The sequence below is a fragment of the Antennarius striatus genome, chromosome 4, assembly GCF_040054535.1.
Source record: "Antennarius striatus isolate MH-2024 chromosome 4, ASM4005453v1, whole genome shotgun sequence".
Taxonomy (NCBI): Eukaryota; Metazoa; Chordata; class Actinopteri; order Lophiiformes; family Antennariidae; genus Antennarius; species Antennarius striatus.
The window spans coordinates 15,050,808-15,069,304 of NC_090779.1; the positions used below are offsets into that span (position 1 = coordinate 15,050,808).

At 39.1% G+C, this 18,497-nt stretch overlaps 1 protein-coding gene across 2 annotated transcripts in view; it reads left to right on the top strand.

Annotated features, from left to right (window-relative positions):
• osbpl5 (oxysterol binding protein-like 5) overlaps nucleotides 1-18,497 on the top strand; it is a 44,739-nt gene that overhangs the window by 13,977 nt on the left and 12,265 nt on the right. Inside the window, exons 2-6 of one of the 2 annotated variants that reach the window (XM_068313419.1) lie at nucleotides 2,024-2,085; nucleotides 15,570-15,719; nucleotides 15,964-16,037; nucleotides 17,742-17,822; nucleotides 18,386-18,487. In XM_068313419.1, the coding sequence (XP_068169520.1) occupies nucleotides 15,584-15,719; nucleotides 15,964-16,037; nucleotides 17,742-17,822; nucleotides 18,386-18,487 (393 nt within the window). In that variant the 5' untranslated portion in view covers nucleotides 2,024-2,085; nucleotides 15,570-15,583. Of the gene's footprint in view, nucleotides 1-2,023; nucleotides 2,086-15,566; nucleotides 15,720-15,963; nucleotides 16,038-17,741; nucleotides 17,823-18,385; nucleotides 18,488-18,497 lie in introns of both variants that reach the window. The other variant, XM_068313418.1, reaches the window with a different exon arrangement.

Sequence of the window (18,497 nt, forward strand, 5' to 3'; positions counted from 1 at the left end):
AAGGAGCTTATGGTGACTTGTATGCTAGGTTGGACAGTAAGGAGGGAGGTACTGATCTATACAGGTTGGCGAGACAGAGATGGGAAGGATGTGCAGCAGGTTAGGGTGATTAAGGATAGGGATGGAAGTGTATTGATAGGTGCCAGTAGTGTGAGGGGAAGATGGAAAGAGTACTTTGAAGAGTTGATGAACGAAGAAAATGAGAGAGAACAAAGACTAAAAGAAGTGCCTGTTGTGAACCAGGAAGTAACAAAGATTAGTCGGGATGAGGAAGGCATTGAAGAGGATGAAGAGTGGAAAGGCCCTCGGTCCTGATAATATACTTTACCTGTGAAGGTATGGAAGTGTGTAGGAGAGGTGGCAGTAGAGTTTGTTCAACAGGATGTTAGTGAGAAGATACCTGAGGAATGGAGGAGAAGTGTGCTGGTGCCCATTTTTGAGAACAAGGGAGATATGCGGAGTTTTGGCAACTACAGAGGAATAAAGCTGATGAACCATACAATGAAGTTATGGGAAAGAGTAGTTGAAGCTAGACTAAGGGCAGAAGTGAGCATTTGTGAGCAGCAGTATGGTTTCATGCCAAAAAAGTACTACGTATGCAGATTTGCTTTGAGGATGCTGATAGAAAAAATATCCATGATATAAAAACTAAAATATCCATGATATATTGAAACTTTGTTGTGTATATGTGTGTGTGTGTGTGTGTGTGTGTGTGTGTGTGTGTGTGTGTGTGTGTGTGTGTGTGTGTGTGTGTGTTGGTCAGTGCTTTCCACAAATGTACAAATAGTTGCTTTCAAAATGAAGTTATGTGAATTTATGTGGTTACGTTTTTAAAACAAACTATGGACTGCTTGTCTTATCTGGCAGTGTGGTACCTTGGTGTGTGTTTTAGTGGACTAAATGTGCTTGTTACTGGAACACACTAATCTAAAAGAACACATTGAAACTACCCCCCTTATCTATTCAATCTAGACACAAATATGAATCAAATTTGGGCACAGATTATATATTGGTGCTGAATCAGATAAACAGTTTTTTCCCAGGCCCATTTTTGAAGATATTTTGTAAACATTTCAGTTACATTGTGTTAGCTCATAATGTTTGGAAAATTAACCATTGACGTCTGCTGCTTTAGGCCTGTGTCAGCAATCATCACAACAACATCACACATTGATGACTTTCAGAATATGTCCTTTTTACCAACTGGTGGTGTGACCAACATGTTGGTCATCTGGAAAGCTTGAAGTCATTGATTCATTCCAATTAATTTAAGATAATGTTTTATTTTGTTCTCAGTGGAACAGCTGGTTACGGCATTGAATTTCCCCCCAAAAGATCTTACTTGCCTTCATATCAAGACCTGAGTGGTACCTGTACAAAAGTATTTGGGGACCTTTTACCCAGTTAAAATGTATAGCAATACTTTGAGAAGAAAATTATAAAATTGATCTTCCAGTGAAACAATCAGAAAATTTGTTGAGCAAGGTAGTTGAGTTTGGCCTTTATCTTTGAAGACATGCCACTAGGGTGTGTATGTCTGTCTTTTCAAGAATAAGTAAGGTCATCCTGATAAATATGATTGTGTGTTTGCATATCGCTAAGTGTTACTGTTGCTGTGCTGTTTGTCGACTTGGTAGACAATGGATGAAGTCCTGTTTCTTCCCATGAAAAGCATCACTGACTGTGTGTGAGCTGGCAGTAAAAAATAAACTGTTGTTTCCACTTATGTTTTATTTAATTAGTTTAAAAAATAAACTAAAGTACTTAAATCACACACCAATTCTTCATCAGCAGAAGACTTGCTTGTAACTACCAGTGGTGTGTGCGCAGGTGGCAAACAGACATCCAGCTGAAATAAATGTTGGCAGCTCCCTTAGGACTCAGTTTGGTTGGGGTGGGGTTCCACCCTCCTTTGCACAGTAGTGTTTGACTTAGAGAGGAGGAGAGATGTGGGATTAAGCCAGTCTGCCTCTTGTACTGTGAGTTAAAATGAAACCTTACGCAAACTTTTATTCCTTTGCAGGTGAGGAAGGCAGTTCCAACAAAGGCATCTGGATGTGGTTTCTCTTGTGGCTCAGGTGAAAGGTAAGCTGAGCTCTCACTGCTGCCCCACTCTTCAGTGTCTCAATAATGCATGCGGTCTGTTAAACTGGGCAGCTATGTCTTTGAACTTGAGTTAATCAAGAGGTTTGGTCTTCCATTCAAAAGTTTTAGTCTGATATAGTCTGTGAACCGTTTTCCTCACAGGCATTGGTCTACTTAGAAAACATGACACAAATGGAAATACAAATTTATACTGCAATCTCAGAGGGAAAATGGATTTTTTGATCCGAATGAAAAATTAGGGCATGTCTCTAGCTGTGAAACATATGTTTTTTCTGTTTATGCCTCTGTTTAATACTTTAATTCTACCTAGCAAAACAAGTATTTGAGCCCATTAACATTATGTACTGTTCGGCCTCTGTTTGAGCTGTTTACAATTGGTCTTCATTTCAAATTTGGCAAAGGAGCATAGGTGTTGCAAAACAAAGCATTGATAGAAGAGGAGCTGTTAGAGAGAACTGAGATCAGTAGCTTACAGGAGGCGTCTGATTGGCTTGGCTTAAACAGTAGTAAATATTTTTGGTGGCTCATGGACAGTTAGCTACATAATCATACTTCAGAGAGATATGCAAAGCTATACAACAGGCAGTGTGTCTGGCTTGAATCACAATCTTTTTAACAATGGTAGAGGAAATGTACAAGTTACTTTCGTTTTCAGCCTCCCATCTTTGCTACCATTTGTGCTCTTTGGTCAGTGATTGTAGGATTAGTGTACATTTTCTTATAAATAGCACAAGATAGACAGCTTTCAGCACATAAGGATATTGACCATAACACGTTAATCTCATTGGAATCTCATGACAGAAATAATCGATTCATCATACAGTTTTCTGATTTTCATATACTTAAACTGTGATAGTAATACGTCAATTGCAAATTTTGCCTTGCTGTTCTATACAGCTCTGGTGGTAGACTGCTTGGTAATCCTGGAAAAATACCACTTGCCTTCTCTTATCAGTCAGGAAGCTTTGAATTCAACCTTTACCAAGCTGTTTATTTTGGAATGTGGTTATAACACACAGACACATGAGATCAAACTACAAATAACACATTAACCAGGAGAAGTACATCAACTTTTACTGACCAGTTTACTCTCAATTCACTGCAGTGTGCCGTAAAAGGCCACCGGTGTTCATATCTGATCTGATGTTAAGATAACTGGTTGTGACTACTTTATAGGTTGTTTCTGTGAACATAGTTCCCTTATCTGTTCTGTGTTCCATTCATATAAAGCTCCATAACTCTGGTTTTAGTTCTGTGAGCCTGTAAGTTTGATTTTAGGGGATAGTTGATTACAGATGTGGACATGGAACCAGTGTGTTGTGCACCATGTTGTGAGGGCAAAATTGCGAGTTATGTTTTAAAAATCTGAACCCTTGGCAAATAAAATTATGTGTTTTGATAATTACTTCCAGGAGGAATTAAACCTTAAAGGAAAGGAAGAATGTTCTGGGTTCAAGCGTGACAACTTTCTGCTAAAACTAATAATCCATAGCTGTAAGTGGCATCCTCTGTTTTCTTTTGACTTTAGTATACGATTAGCACTAAGATAAGCAGCTCTGGTGAATGTATGTATCCATCCATGAGAAGCCTGGGAGCTTCTGCCAGCTTGAGGCCTGAAAGGTATCATTGTGGGTTTGACACAGGGACAGAATGAGGGCAGATGTTTCACAAGAGAGAGGGAGAATAGACACACTGAGAAAAGTGTTGATCTGTTTATCACTGACACATGTAGCAGGGAAATTGGCAGAGTGAAGCGTAATAGATATAAAGCCCTTTAAAAAAATAGAAAGAAAATCAGTAAGACTTGAATGAATATCCAACAAATAAGAAGGATTGGACCTTGAGGATGGATGCCCAGTTTGTGAGACATGTTGGTGCAAAACAGCTGTTAAAGGAGGAAACATATTGAAATTGTTCACCTGTCTTCAAAAGCATTCAATCATCTGTCTATGGATCAAAGTATATGTCTCAAAAATGAATTTCATTCATAACAAAGAAACAACAAGTAACATTTGTAAGATCAGAAGGACAAAAAAAACCAAAAGTCAGTCAAATGGAGACAGAGGAAGTGGTACCTCTGGAGGCTCCTTTCATTTTGTCAGACACGTCTTAACATTATGAGCTTCAAAGTGGTGTAAACAAGTTGTTTATATGCTTGACATACGCAAATGATCGCATTTCATAGGTAAAGAAATATTTCTTGAAGTTTTCATCTGGAGTTTCTTCCTCAATGAGGGAGTTTTTCCCCGCCACTGTCGCTCCACCTGTAAAAGTGCTTTGAAATGTCTGTTAATGTGATTTACAAATAAAAGTTGAAGTGGATCAAAAGGTTGATCATATACAATGGCTTTGTAGTAATTCTCTTCACCACCCATTGTGACATCCATGCATTCAGTGCTTTTACATTAAGCATCTGAGACCTTCCTACCGCGAACATGTTTTAGTTATATAGAATTAGAGCTTCATGAGTTTTCGTTTGTTGCGATCATTGTTTATTATTCTGTATATTTCTTGAACTAAGGTCAAGAAAGATACAGTAGTCCCTCATGTATTCGTGCTTCACTACATATTAGATTTTTAGTAGGTAGTCACTTGATACCGTACGCGCATTCTATTGGCTGACATCGTCCATGTGTAATAATAATAATAATAATAATCTACAGTATACTTTATCCCTCTTGTGGAAATTCTTTTTACACTCACACATGTACATATATGTGTTAATTGCACACGTGGGTTACAGGTTACAGGCCCCTGAACACAGCACACACTAGGGGCCTGTAGGCATGCAATTAGTAAGCAGAGAGGACATACGCGTTGTGTGTGTGTGCTGTGTTCCGAGACTCACGGAACGCAGCAAACTTCCGTGTACTAAAGAAACACTTTTCTTCAAAACAAAATCCAAAGCTCTTTAAATCAATCTACTGGACATTACGAAATTTCTTGAAGACCGTCTGTCATCCAAGAGTTTTCTTCAGTTCCTCTTCAGAACTGAAGAAGTGGGCTCATATGTGACCCAGGCAGCCTAGATCTCTGAACTTAGGGATTCCCTAAGAAGAGCTGGAGGTAGACAGTGGTCTGGAATAACCTGCTTAGCCTGCTGTTGAGTGGCAAAAAACGATTAGGGGGTTTTGCTCAGTTTTCCTTTCTCTGTTTACTCACTGTAACTCCATAATATTTCTGTGCTGGTATCTGGCTGGCATCTGGTACAAAGTGTGATGTTCCAAGTGCTCACTGACCGTGGGGCGTTATAATCTACCCTGCATACAACATTCTAAAACAATTTGAGTTTTTATTACACTTTTACTTATGTTATCAGAACAGCAGTAGTACGTTTTTGGTAAGATTAAATGCTGACAAAAATGGTCTGGCACCACTAATACAAGAATGTGAATTACAGCTCAGTAATTAGATCTGTAGAAAAATCTAGGCCCACTACATGTTAGTAGAGCTCATCAGCTGATTTGTGACATGACGGTCAAGTGACTGCTTGGACAAAGGGCAGAATCTTCCCTCTCAACAGACTGACTCAATTACTTTTATTACATCCCGCTTCAAAGCGGTATCATGTTGTCAGTGTTTTTGTGTTTGTGTGTATGTCCGTTTGTCCATCTGCTAGTTAGTCCACCAAATATCTTTGCAACTGTTGCAGATAGAAAGATAAAATAAAAAGCACATTACTCAGGCGGCAAAGAGAATGAAGATGAGACGATGACCTTGACCTTGAGAAAACTAGGTCAAGGTCAAATTTCAACTGTTGTACACTCAGGAACAGGCTAGGATAGAAAGACGAGGGAGAATGTAAGACCATAGATTAAAGCTACTGCTTTGATCGATGACAGTAGGTCAGAGCACTAGCTTTGATCTTTGACCTATGCGAGTAGGTCAGGGTAAAATTTTGAATTCAGGGGTGTTGCAGGATGTCGTTGTCTGTTACTGCCTTGGTTCTAGTTTTCATTTTAAAAATTATGAGTGAGTCATGTTATGGCAGTTTCCATTTATTTGGGTGTGAGTTTGCTCCCGGCAGTTCAATACAGAATAGGGATGAGCATTGGTTTTCAAATATTCAAATAAGAGAGCTTAGTTGGGCGTCTATTACTATTTGAATAATTGTCTTTTGAGAAGTGGTGTCAAGTTGCATTGTTTCCCCACAGTATTCCTTGCTTATAGAGTTGATCAGATGTTGAAACAAATGAATAATAATCAGTTACTCAACTGATTATTCCGGGTATTTTAATGTATAATAAAATGATTACAGCTAAAATAGTCACAATTTTGAATTCATTTAAAATGTTCACTCGTGTTCAGCAGTCCTTTGCTGCCAGAAGCTGTCGGGTCTGGATGTTGGACTTTGAGCCATATGGTTTTTATTAGAACTGAAAACAAGGAAGATGATAAACAAACGTTGGCATTTTGAAATTGATAACGCCTGATGTTTGGCAGTCTAAAGTACATATTAAAATAAAGTTGCCCTCATTACCAGATTTTTATATTGGCTTGCCGGTTGGGATCCTGGTGAGGTTTGCATACTGCACCAATGTACTCACAAGCAGCACACTGCACCTGAGTTTACAACTGCAAGTGTGTGATTGCTCAAGCTTTGACTCATTTCAGTGTCACCCAGGAGTTGTATTCTTTCCTCTGGGTTGTGCATTCATTGAGGTCTATAGATTCAGCAGAGCTCAAAGTTTTCAACACTGTAGTCACTGTGATTTTTATTACCTTTTTAGAGTATCAAGTCAGCTCAAGAACTGATGATAAGGAAGATAAAGCCCATTCTGATTCTGAAACGCCTAACAAACTGACAAATTTGCTATTACAATGCTATTTCACTTAATATGTTGGCCATAGTTTTTTAGTTAAGTATAACTAACATTGATAAAATGGTTTATAGTCATCATCACAGAGTAGTCTGCAATGGGCTCTGTCCCCCTGCTCTTTGCTTAAGCATGATTAATTAAATAAAGTCAGTGATTCAACATCCTGTCATCTACCATCCCTTGTTTAATGACCCTCTGTCTAGTCAGGATAGGCAACCACTGGCTTTCTGCTGGGAGACATCTTCCTCCCATTCATTCACACCTCTGACGTCTCCTGCAGACAGACAGCAGAGCCCCTGCCCTCATCACACTTGTTCCCCAGAGGACCACACTTGGTTGCAACCAGCAGCCTGTGCTGCCTTAATCAGACATACCTGCCTATGTGTTGCTTCTCTTTTTTTCTCCACACAACCCCCACAGATTATTATTTCCTTCTCTGCCACTGAAGACTTTTTTAAAAGACCTTGTCACATGCGGATGTAGATCATTTGAAAGAATCAAATTTACACAGCCCTTGTGTTTATTTAGGGTATAAGATGATGAGTAAAATCGGCCAATGTATTACTTTTTATGCCTTGCGAAAATCTGGAGGGAGTGAAATCCAACATGAAACTCATTAATATTGTCAGTTTTCTGTATTGGTATATGTATTTTTTAATACGTGTATTAGCACAATTATGTTTCCAAGACAAACTGTTCATCTTTCATGCTTGTGTAGCCATCGAAGTTTTTTCTTATCTCACTCATGAAAAGCTCATTTAAATTGGTTGAGCCAGTTTTATAGAGCATGTGCAACAGGACTGAGTGAATATGAACGACCTACTCATTTAAAAAAGAATTCTAACATGATTTACTTACATCAGTTGTACTGTTGTGTCTCATGTGTCATCAACACTCACTTTTTAATGGTTCTTTAAATGATGTGTGATATTATTTGACACTGAGTTTACAACAACCAATCAAATACATGTGTTGTGAGTCTGGTAACTGAGACTGCATACGTTGTGTGCTAAAAGACTGGTTAATGGATTGTCACTCCACCACTACAATAAACCACTGCCCACAATATGAAGATTATGAAAGGCTTCAGGTGCCACACACCATTGATATCAGTAGACGACAATTCATATCTTATTAATTACAGCAAGATAGTATATCCAAGAATAGCATTTCAAAAACTATTGAGCTATCACTTTTTTAAATATTTTGATTTGATAGCTGATGCTCCCAATGTTCCAGGGAGTGCTACTCCATGGATATAGAACATGTGTGCCTGCGTTTAGGACACTTTTATATAAATTTGTTTGGTCCCTCAGGATTCATCAGGTCAGCCTAGCTTGCTCTGCCCAAGGCTGGTTCTCACACACAGTTATCCCTGGCTTAGATCCAACTCTGTAGACAGCCAGCTGGCTTCCCCTGTAGACCAGGTCAAACATTGTTCTAGTGCCAGGAACCACTAATTCATAATTCACAAAAATTTCAGATTTATCATGACAATGAAACCAAAATAGTCAAATGGAACAAAAATAAAAGCTTATGTTTTTGTCTGTGTTAAAAGGTCAAAGGGACAGTGACAAAGGGTATTTATCACTGTAAAGTAATTAGATTTTTGTCTAAATGGTGTTGAACAGAAGTTCTATTTTTTCTTAGTCAAACTAGTTAAAAATGAATATCAAGGTCAGAACACAGAATTGATTATCGATCTGTGCTTATGTTCTGATGGACTAATTTCTCTGGCTGTTTTCATGTCATGGTCAGTCTTTGCTAGGACATTGTTGTTTGACACAAGTGCTTTTTTATTTGGAATTTTTAAAAAAAATAGTGTGAGCTGACACCTCCCACTGTCAGCTCACACTCCAAAGTGAGTACTGCCCAGGCGCCCTCGAGCAAGGCGTCATCCGCTTTACAAGTTACTCATTAAGGTCGCACCATGAAGGAGCTGCCCGCCACTTTACAGAGCGGGACTCAAACCCGGAACCGCCTTGCTGTGTGGCGTCAGCGCTACCCACTGCGCCACCGTGTCGCCCTGCACGACACACAGCACAGATGAAATTACAGTCCTCTCAGACCCACAGGCAGTAAAAGAAAACACGAAAATACCGCTTCTGTATATGCATTACTAACCATGTGCTATAGTGAGCTTCTAATTTCCCTTCGGGGATTATTAAAGTATACTAAATAAAAATAAATAAAATAAAATTATAGAACCATCAATATAATGCCATTTTTTAACAAAGCATGTACGGATGTTGAAAAGCACCAGTCACTGTGGTTTCTATAGAAATGTGAATTAATTAGGAAAATGAGGAAACAACATATAGATGTCTTCATAGCAATTATGATGTTAGTCTATAGCAGTAATTGGAGTTTCAGATTTTAAAAAAACAACAACTACAGTATATACTGGTACTCTGTGCAGACAGGAATCTGAATGTAAATAAATGAGAATAGCAATACTGCAATGATTCACCTCACAAACAAGTACCCTTTTGTCACACATGCATCATAAATTTGCATCATGTGGGTGCTATTGGGATTCACTGAGAGCACTGATGCATCTTGTGTAGCTGATGTCACTTTGTACACCCAAGGAATGTAACGGTGCATGTTTGTTAATTTCAATAACAGAAGAAGAGAAACAGGAGATCAAAGATCAAATGTCTGCACATCGTATACGTCCACTTACAGTAAACTGTCTTGGGCTGTGTTGATGTACATACTGTACTTGTAGAAAGCCTGTTGGTATATATCTAGGTCATATGGTCATCCGTCACCAAGTCTGCGCTGGGGATAAGAGGTTAATAGGTTGGGGGTGCTGAAAGGAGGACAGATGGAGGGCTGCAGAATCGAGGGAAAGTCTGGGTTTAATCTGTCCATCATATTAGCAACAGCTGGCTTGATTTTGGCTGTCAGTATTACAAGACTGTCTCACAGATAAGCTGAGCATAGAGTGCTGTGGGCACTCACAACCATACACAATGTATTATCCATTTGGGAGTTATTGTTGTTGTTATTCCATAGTCATTACTCAAGACTGATTTTTTTTTTTTTATTATTTAGAACTTTTTTTGTAGCTGATCTTCCATAAATTAGACTGAATGTGTCAAAATATATACTCAGATTCTTTTTTAATTTATTTCTAGCTAGCTTGTTGCTACAGTAATTCAGACACAGTGGATGCACGTGAAGATGATAAGTAGGTGAGGTTGGAACAATGACAATGTCAATTTGACATGAAGTTGTGAGGAGGGATGTACACAAATTGTACTAAGGTCATTGCAATAACCACAAAATAGCCTATTAAGTATAGTAAAATGACTGATATTAATGTTGATAATAGTTGTATGTCTTTCCTTGTCTATCGTCTACTTTAGGGATGCCCATTGTTTTTATAGTTCAGAGTCTACTTTACAAATTTCAAAATGACAAGATCTACTTAGCAATTAGAAAAAAATCTGTCTCTGATTCATTATGAGTCATACAAAGCTACTGTTATACATAACATTATACAGTCAAACCTTGGTTTTCGAACGCTTCTGTTCTCGACCAAATCGGTTTTCGACCAGAAAATCCGAGAATTTTACGTCTCTGAACTCGACCAAAATTCGGCTCTCGACCAAACCGAAAGACGCCGAGCGTACCTAAACTCGACTCACTCGGGAGCCGAGTGAACTTGAATGCCCAGGATACTTCCTCCGTATCGCGTTCGTGTTCAAAGTTCGATAGGATATCTTTTATTAAAATAAAACACAGTGTCTGTTTCTACCCCTTTTTATTTATGGTAAACAGTATACAGTGCAGTTTATGGTGTAAAATAGTTTTTAAAAAACTACAGATTAAAATTATTTATGTTAATTATAATGGGAAAAATTGTTTCGGATTTCGAACAACTCGCTTTTCGAACAGTCTTCTGGAACGGATTATGTTCGAAAACCGAGGGTTGACTGAACTTTTAAAGAAAATAGACTACTAACCGGCTTAATGGGTTATTAAACATGCTAGATGCTAGTTTCTCATAATCAGGGATGTTGCAGCTGTTAGCTAGTTTCAGGCAGGTAGTGGTCATTTGTCATGTGATTCTGAACTTGGCTTTTATGGTTTTACACAGCAATCTGTGGGCATAGGGGTATGTCATGGTTTTACACAGCAATTTGTGAGGGCTTAGGGGAATGTGTTGGTTTTACATAACATTCAGTGAGGGCATGGGGGTATGTTGTGGTTTTGTATAAAGATCTTTACTCCTAAAGAGAATAATCTGTCTAGATTTACTTACTGAAGTTGTTTTCGAAAAGCATTTCTAGTTCTGTGATAAATTCTAACACAGTGGATGAAAGACCAAAATATTCAGAGAAGTTCTATTTTCAAATTTGGCTGTGTTTGTATAGAAATGTCTTTCACTTTGCTGCCAATACCCAGCATGATGCCATATTCACTGCTGCTCCAATGCACTACACATGTCTGAATGTGTCCTCAGTCTATTGAATAAAACTCTCTCAGCTAATTCTAAACCAGTATTTGGGACTATTTGCTGGACCTGGACTTTCTAATATAGCTTGATCTACATAACTTAAAGAAACGTTATCCTGGTACGTCCCTGGTTTGTGACTCACCTTGCTTTGTGTTGTGTCTTTAATAGAGAGGGAGATCAATGCTCGTTAGATCAGTCAAGCATATGAACAACATGCATGTTAGAACATGTCAGTGTGTTTCTTTCCAGACACCCCATCTGTGTTTTCTCTCTCTCCTTGTCCCTGTTGGGGTAATCATTACTAGAGACGATGTGCCCATGTGACAGCAAGAGTGCTTTCACCTGGAAAAGGCAATTGTAGGTCACTTTTGTTTTGCTGTCAATCGTCTGCCCATGTATCTCAAGATTAATGTGTGACAGGAATGAATGTTATTGACTAGCCTGGTACAGCTACCTTGTTATCTTTTCTATTACATTCATATCACTGGGTAAATATTAACCTTTAACCTCCAGCTTCTTTGTGGCATGAACGAAATATTACCTTTGTTTGAAATATGTAGGTACTGTGTGTAGTGGGATATGATCCTTCAGATTTGGCACGACTGTATGATAATTATCATTATTAATAGTAGGTCAGCCAAAGGATAAAATGCCTGCTGAAGGTAAACATGCAACATGGCATTTGAAACGCTCCTTGAACTCTCATTGGATATATTTTCCTCACATTGTCCTGTGTCACAATACTTTTTTTTGCAGTTAATGTCCAGTTTTACCCCACACACACACACACACATTGTCACCTTCTCTATGAAACACATTGTGTCTCCATTTACTTTAGTAAAGGCAAACACACCTCCACAACTTATGAGGATGCAGCTGTCTAAGGTTTAGATTTTATTTTTTGTAATTTTTTAAATTTTATTAACTGTATTAATCCTCAAAGGGAAATTAGGAGTCCAGTCTACACAAAGGTTAGTAGTTGCATGCATCTATATATAGTGTTCACAAGCCTGTGACACACACCCACACATACATGCGCAGGGGGTATGTTGGCATGTAGTTGAGGGGGAGGTAGAGTGGCAGTCAGCTTCTTCATGGTGTGCCTCTAATGAGCTTAATTTAAAGGGGATGGCGACTTGCTCAAGGGGACATTGGCAGTGCTCGGGAGGTGAGCTGACGCCTCTCCCTGTAAGCTCACACTTCGAAGTGACTGGGTGGGAGCGGGAATCGAACTGCCGATCTTGGAACATCGGTCGACCCACTCTGCCACTGAGCCGCATCTGCCCCAAGATTGATTCTTGGATGTGAATTCAAAGTCAAGCAATTACCGTAAATTTGGTTATAGTATGAAACACCATAGTTACTATGGTGCAGGGATTGATTCCTCCTTTGGAACCACATCATACGAATGTGTAATCCTCTGTTCACTCTGCAGCAAGGAAAACACTCACACACACGCACACACGCACACACACACACACACACACACACACACACACACACACGCAATCACATGTTCTTGTGTGCAAGGTCACGTATGCACAGTCACACACACTTTTTACACTTGGGTCATGTACCACACAAACTCTTAGAATGGCCTTTAGATGTTATCCTGGTTCGGCCCTGGTTGCATTTGTGGCATAGGCCCATGGGCAAGACAAATACATTTAGCATGCATAGATTTCCACCCGTGCTCAGTCTAGACTGTGTAATGTGATCACACATAGTCGTTTTCCCAACAAATCCCTCTCTGCAGCTGTGCAAACCAGCTGTGATTGGTTTGCTCTGCTCTGTCCGTCCACATCTTCACATGCCTTAGGGCCTGCACTGCAAGTGGTGCTAATTCTGCGTTTGCTTGTCCTAGTACAGTTTGGCAACCTATTTTTTTCTGTTGTGTAATGCACAGCCTTAATGCTCACTTCAGTGCAGCCCACATGGCACTCAGGGTTCAGCACTGTTCTACACATGCACCACAGCAACCAAATGCTATTTATAGACCTGCCCCACAAGGACAACTAAGACTCCTTTTTGGGAAGAATAAATTTACCTTTTCCCTCTCATATCTTAGTTGTTCATAGCTGGTTCTTTGAAAGGACAAAAGAGCATAGGGCAGGAGGAAAGAAGAAGGGTTTAAAGAGATTGCAAGGTCAGAAACAAGAGGGGACTCAGGAGGTTGTGAGAATGAATAACAGGCAAGGTAGAAAACGAGGGGAAGCAGGGAGTGTGATGAGTGTATGGATGCCATGCTTGTGTATTTTTAATATACACCATGTACTTATAGAGGGACATTATTCTTAGTGAATTGCTCAGACTCTGTTATTACTACATGCAGGTTTTGTTTTAAGTCAACCTGCAGATTTTCCCATTCTGATGCACCAGGATGAACTTTTTATACATCGCATGCTTGCTTCATGCACCAGTTTAATAATAGTTGAATAACGTAGGAGAATGAAAAGATGAATCAGTCTGTAGAAATACTCAGTGAATGAATTTCATGAAATACAATGTTCTGACAGCTCTGTGGGCTGGGGGTCAGATGGTCTTGTTTACTGAATATTTATGTGTACTAAAAAGAAAATGAATGGTATGATATTGATCTGCGCAGAGCACAGTGTAGCGCAGCCTTCCTGAAGGACCCAGGTGGTAAACAGCCATGCTCCGCTTACCCCAGTGCTTTACTGACAGCTCCATTTAGCTAAAATCAACCTATCGACCATTTGAACAAACATAATGATCTGTCTAGAAACAGCCATTGAACCTCAAGAGTCATTAATAGCATGCTATGATGAGTTTGTAACTTGGCACTGGTTACAGAGCTCAGTTGAGGAGGAAACAAGGCAGAATAGTGAGGAACAAACAGGCTGAGTTGGGCTAAGTGCTTCCTGTGTGCCTCCACTTATCAAAAAAACAAAACTGTCTGTAGGAACACCCAGGCTCACAAGAGACTTGACTTCAACACTGTCCTGTCACACTGTACACTTGTATACAGTAAACATGTGTCGGTATGATTCCTATTTGTGTTCCCCTGTTTTTTTTTGTTTTTATGTGGGCATGCTCACTTGAAAATATGACTAATCCTCAGCAGCACAGTGACAATATGAGGCTTCAAGGTTGGAGCTCGATCATACAACAGACTTCAGTGTGCAGAAATATGCACCTCAGTAGAGGATGGGATCCATGAGTGTATAATCTTACATAGTTCACCCCTAGAGTACATATTCATATCTTTATCACAAGTTTCTGTTTATCCCTCTGTATTTTTTTGCCATGAGTAGCTGGAATTCAAGATGTCAAAATTCAAAATCAAGATGTCAAGTACTGTATCTGCCTTCTCTAGAATTAATATTACCATGTAGCACTTACAGTTAAAATTTCAAAATTTAGTTTGGTAATCTGGACGGCATTTGCTCTTTCTGAAAATAATGACATATTTACTAAAGATAATACAAAAACTTCATTCTGTGCAATTTAATTTAGCAAGTCTTTCTGTACTGTATTTAATTTAGTCTTTCTGTATTGCTGACAGTTCAGCCTGGGAGGATAACGTGTGTTATATGTTTACATGTGCCCTGTCATAAGCACACGCCTCTTGTCTATAGGTAGATGTCTGTGTGGTGATACATTGTAGTTTGTTTAAAAGTAAATACTTGGATGATAATGATGTATGAATCACAGCAGTCAACTGTCCCTTGAGGGAATAACTGAGGAAGCGCCTTGTTTTGGGATGATGTCATCAGTAGGTAGATGTAGAACATGGGGGAGTGGTGTAGTGGTGGTGAGGTTGGTCTCTAACACGTGTGCCTGTGGATAGAACAACAATACCATGTATTTAGTGAACATGCTGACTCGGCCTCGTACAGCAGGTCCTTGTTGATGTTTTAGGAGAGAAAGGTTTGGTGTCCAGACAACCTGATTGTCAATGGCGTTTAAGAGCTCAGAGTCCATTTTATAAATAAAGACAAGATTATGTTCAAAAAGAATAAGAAAAAAATAGGCACATGATAAATACTTCCGTTTTTATAATTTGATATTAATAGATAGATATATTTTAAAAATGCTTGCTAGCATCCTGAAAGTCACTTTTTGCTCTAAACGGAATTTTATGTCTCCCCATTTCCTTTTCCAAATCTTCCCTTGTTTTTTTCCCCTCTATGCCTCTCTCCGTGCAAAAGAAGAGCAGGTCGTCAGGATGAAGGAAGAGAATTTGTTCCATCGGAGATTTTCTCTGTCTCCCAATCCCACCTCCCCGCCCAAAATTGACCCTCCCAGCCTCACCCGGAACCTCTCTTATGGAGGAGACAGTGACCTCTACAATCTCAGTCCAGGTAAAAGCTCAAAAGATGCTAAAAGTGGCATGTGAAATTCAAATTTGAGAGAATAATGCATTCCAATGATGTGTACTTATGGATTCCATTGTCTGTGAAATGATGGTGTTTTGTGCTGCTCTCTACTAATCAACAAACCTCAGCTGCTGCTTATTGGCTGCTTTTGGGGGTGCCTGCCTTGTCTGTCAGCAGGTTTGTCCTCCAATTCATTTGTATGTGACTGTGTGTTGTGGGGTCCCACCAGGCAGTGAGACAGACAGGGATGGTCTCTCCATGCTGAGTAATGAACTGAGTCCTGCCCAATCACCAGGCAGTAAGGTAAGAACGCAGTTCCTGATTGGGCAGTTCTTCAACAGAAGAAGTGATGCATTAGATGAGCTGCTTGCTTTTTATATTCTGTGACAAGTGTTTATTTTTTTTCCCTAACATCTACAATTTATTTTTAGTGTTAACAAAATGAACAATTAGCTTTTAAGTGGCTTTAAATGCTATTGTTTTGAAGAAGTAATGAAAGGTTGGAAATATATTATACCACCAAATTCCACGTAAAATGTCTCATTTCATTTTCATTATTCAGTATATTTGAAAAGAGCACTGATTGAGAGATATAATGCTTTTTTTTTTTTGTAAATAAGCATCAACTTACCAGAAATCAATATTATTAATTCATGACACTGTGTCTATGTAGTGGTATTTTATGTCAGGGCCACGGTGGGAACTGTTTTAAACACCATGAAGCATTTATTTTGCGACCCAGACCTTTGTGTACTTGGTGTTAATACTGAGTTAAAGGGTAATTGTGGTACTTTATTTTGTTCTGTTTTTATGCATTTTATATGTATATATTCTAAAGGACTTCTGTGTCTTGGAAGGTTCTTGAAATCATGTTGTAGATCACCTGGTTGCATTGTAATCTTGAGGGCAACAAGCCCAGTCAGAACCATCCGGTACTGGAATTACTCTTTAAGTTGTATTAGCTTTCAGTTTTTCAGTAATACTGAAGAGGAATGACAGCCATTGAGTAATCTCCTTTTGTATTGTGTCCTCCTGTTTCTTCACCTTTCATCGTGTCGCAATATCTCCTAATATATGTGGGCTAAGTCGCAGACACAGCTGTATTCTTGGCCTTTTGTATTGTATTTAATTAATCTGAAAACAAGGCATATGCATGCAAGTACGCAGAACAGTATGCAAACGAGAAATATAAAACATCCTTGCAAAGCTGGATTTCTATTGTGTATCCAGATGGGATTGCAGGAACAGAAACATTACATTGCAAGGATGTTTATGGTTTGCAGAAACTATTCCTTGTATCAGATCCCCATGTTTTGTTTACTTTTTTGCTGCAGACTAATTTAATGCCATACATTTGCTATAATGGAATAGCACGAGAACTGGCAAGCTTATGTTTTCTTCATAAATGGATATTAGAATGTGCTGCGTTTTACGAATGGCACTAATAAATGTGAATAATTTCCAGTGGACCACTTTGCACATACCAAACATGTGATTTCATATCGTAGTAAAACCACAGGCTAGATCTTATATGCTACTCTTACTGACTGTTGCCATTAACAGTGAGTGTTCTGTGCTGTTTAATCAAGGAACTCATTGAGTTCGTGGTCACAGCAGCAGGACCAAGCCGTCAGCTTTGCTGCCTTGCCAATTGAAAGGGACACCCACCTGTTCCTCCCAGATCAACTGCTACGTGGCACAGAGAACAATAAACATGGTTTTCATAACGCGAGCAGAATTCGTTAGTTAACTCTTGGCAGGTAGTCGTGAGTTCTGTGTGCTGTGTTTACGGCGGCAGTACCCTCAAAAAAGGATCTTGGGAATTTGTTTAAACAAATTTGTCATTTAAATTCTAGTTATGTGAAATTACTTTTTTCCCCTACACTTAAAAAATGTTAAAAAATCTTTAAAAATAAGTTTCTACTAGAGTTGTGTTATACAATGCTTGTCAAATGTATCTCCCGCTTCTTAATTCTCAATAACAGTCTCCTCCTCTACCTCCCCCAGTCTGAGTCCAGGATGTTTAATGGTGTTGAGAAGGACTGTCCCTCCCCAACAGAGAAGCTGGCCCGAAAGGAGTCTCTCAAGGTACACATCACTTGCATGAGACAGTTGTGCAAAATGGTTGCACCTGATTTTGCAACTAGATTTGTAATTGTGTATGTAGCTCTTCAGAACTGACTGTCGTCAGTTTAAGATCAGTGGGTTGAACATGCAGAAAGTCATTTGAAAGAACTTGTTTTGAGATCATACTTTACAGATGTACACTTTTCAAAAAATTGACAATTATTCCTTCCAAGAAGCAGCGACTTAACTTGGGCAACCACTGTTTTTCACATAACTACAGGGAACTACAATGACTTCTGAACTTTGCTTGGGTGATGTGTAAAAAGTGTCAAGGTTGTGTAGAATATACACGGAGAGATTGAATTTGCATTACTGTAATTGTTATGATCATGACATCACAATTTCCTGGAGGGAGTGATTCATATTACTGAGGATAATGGCTTGATGGCAGTCAGTAGTTTTGCTCTGCTTCCACCTAGTGGTTGCTTTGCAGAATCAGTTCTTCTGAACAGAACTAATGGAAGGACTGAAGGAACATTTCACTGAGTCATTCTTGTTTTGTTGCTGATTTTTCTCTTTCACAGGTCCAAAAGCAGAACTACAGGCAAGAAAAGAAACGAGCAGCTAAGGAACTGTTCAGTGCACTGAAGGATCCCAGCGTTGTCATCATGTCCAACTGGCTAAAGGTGTGCCGAT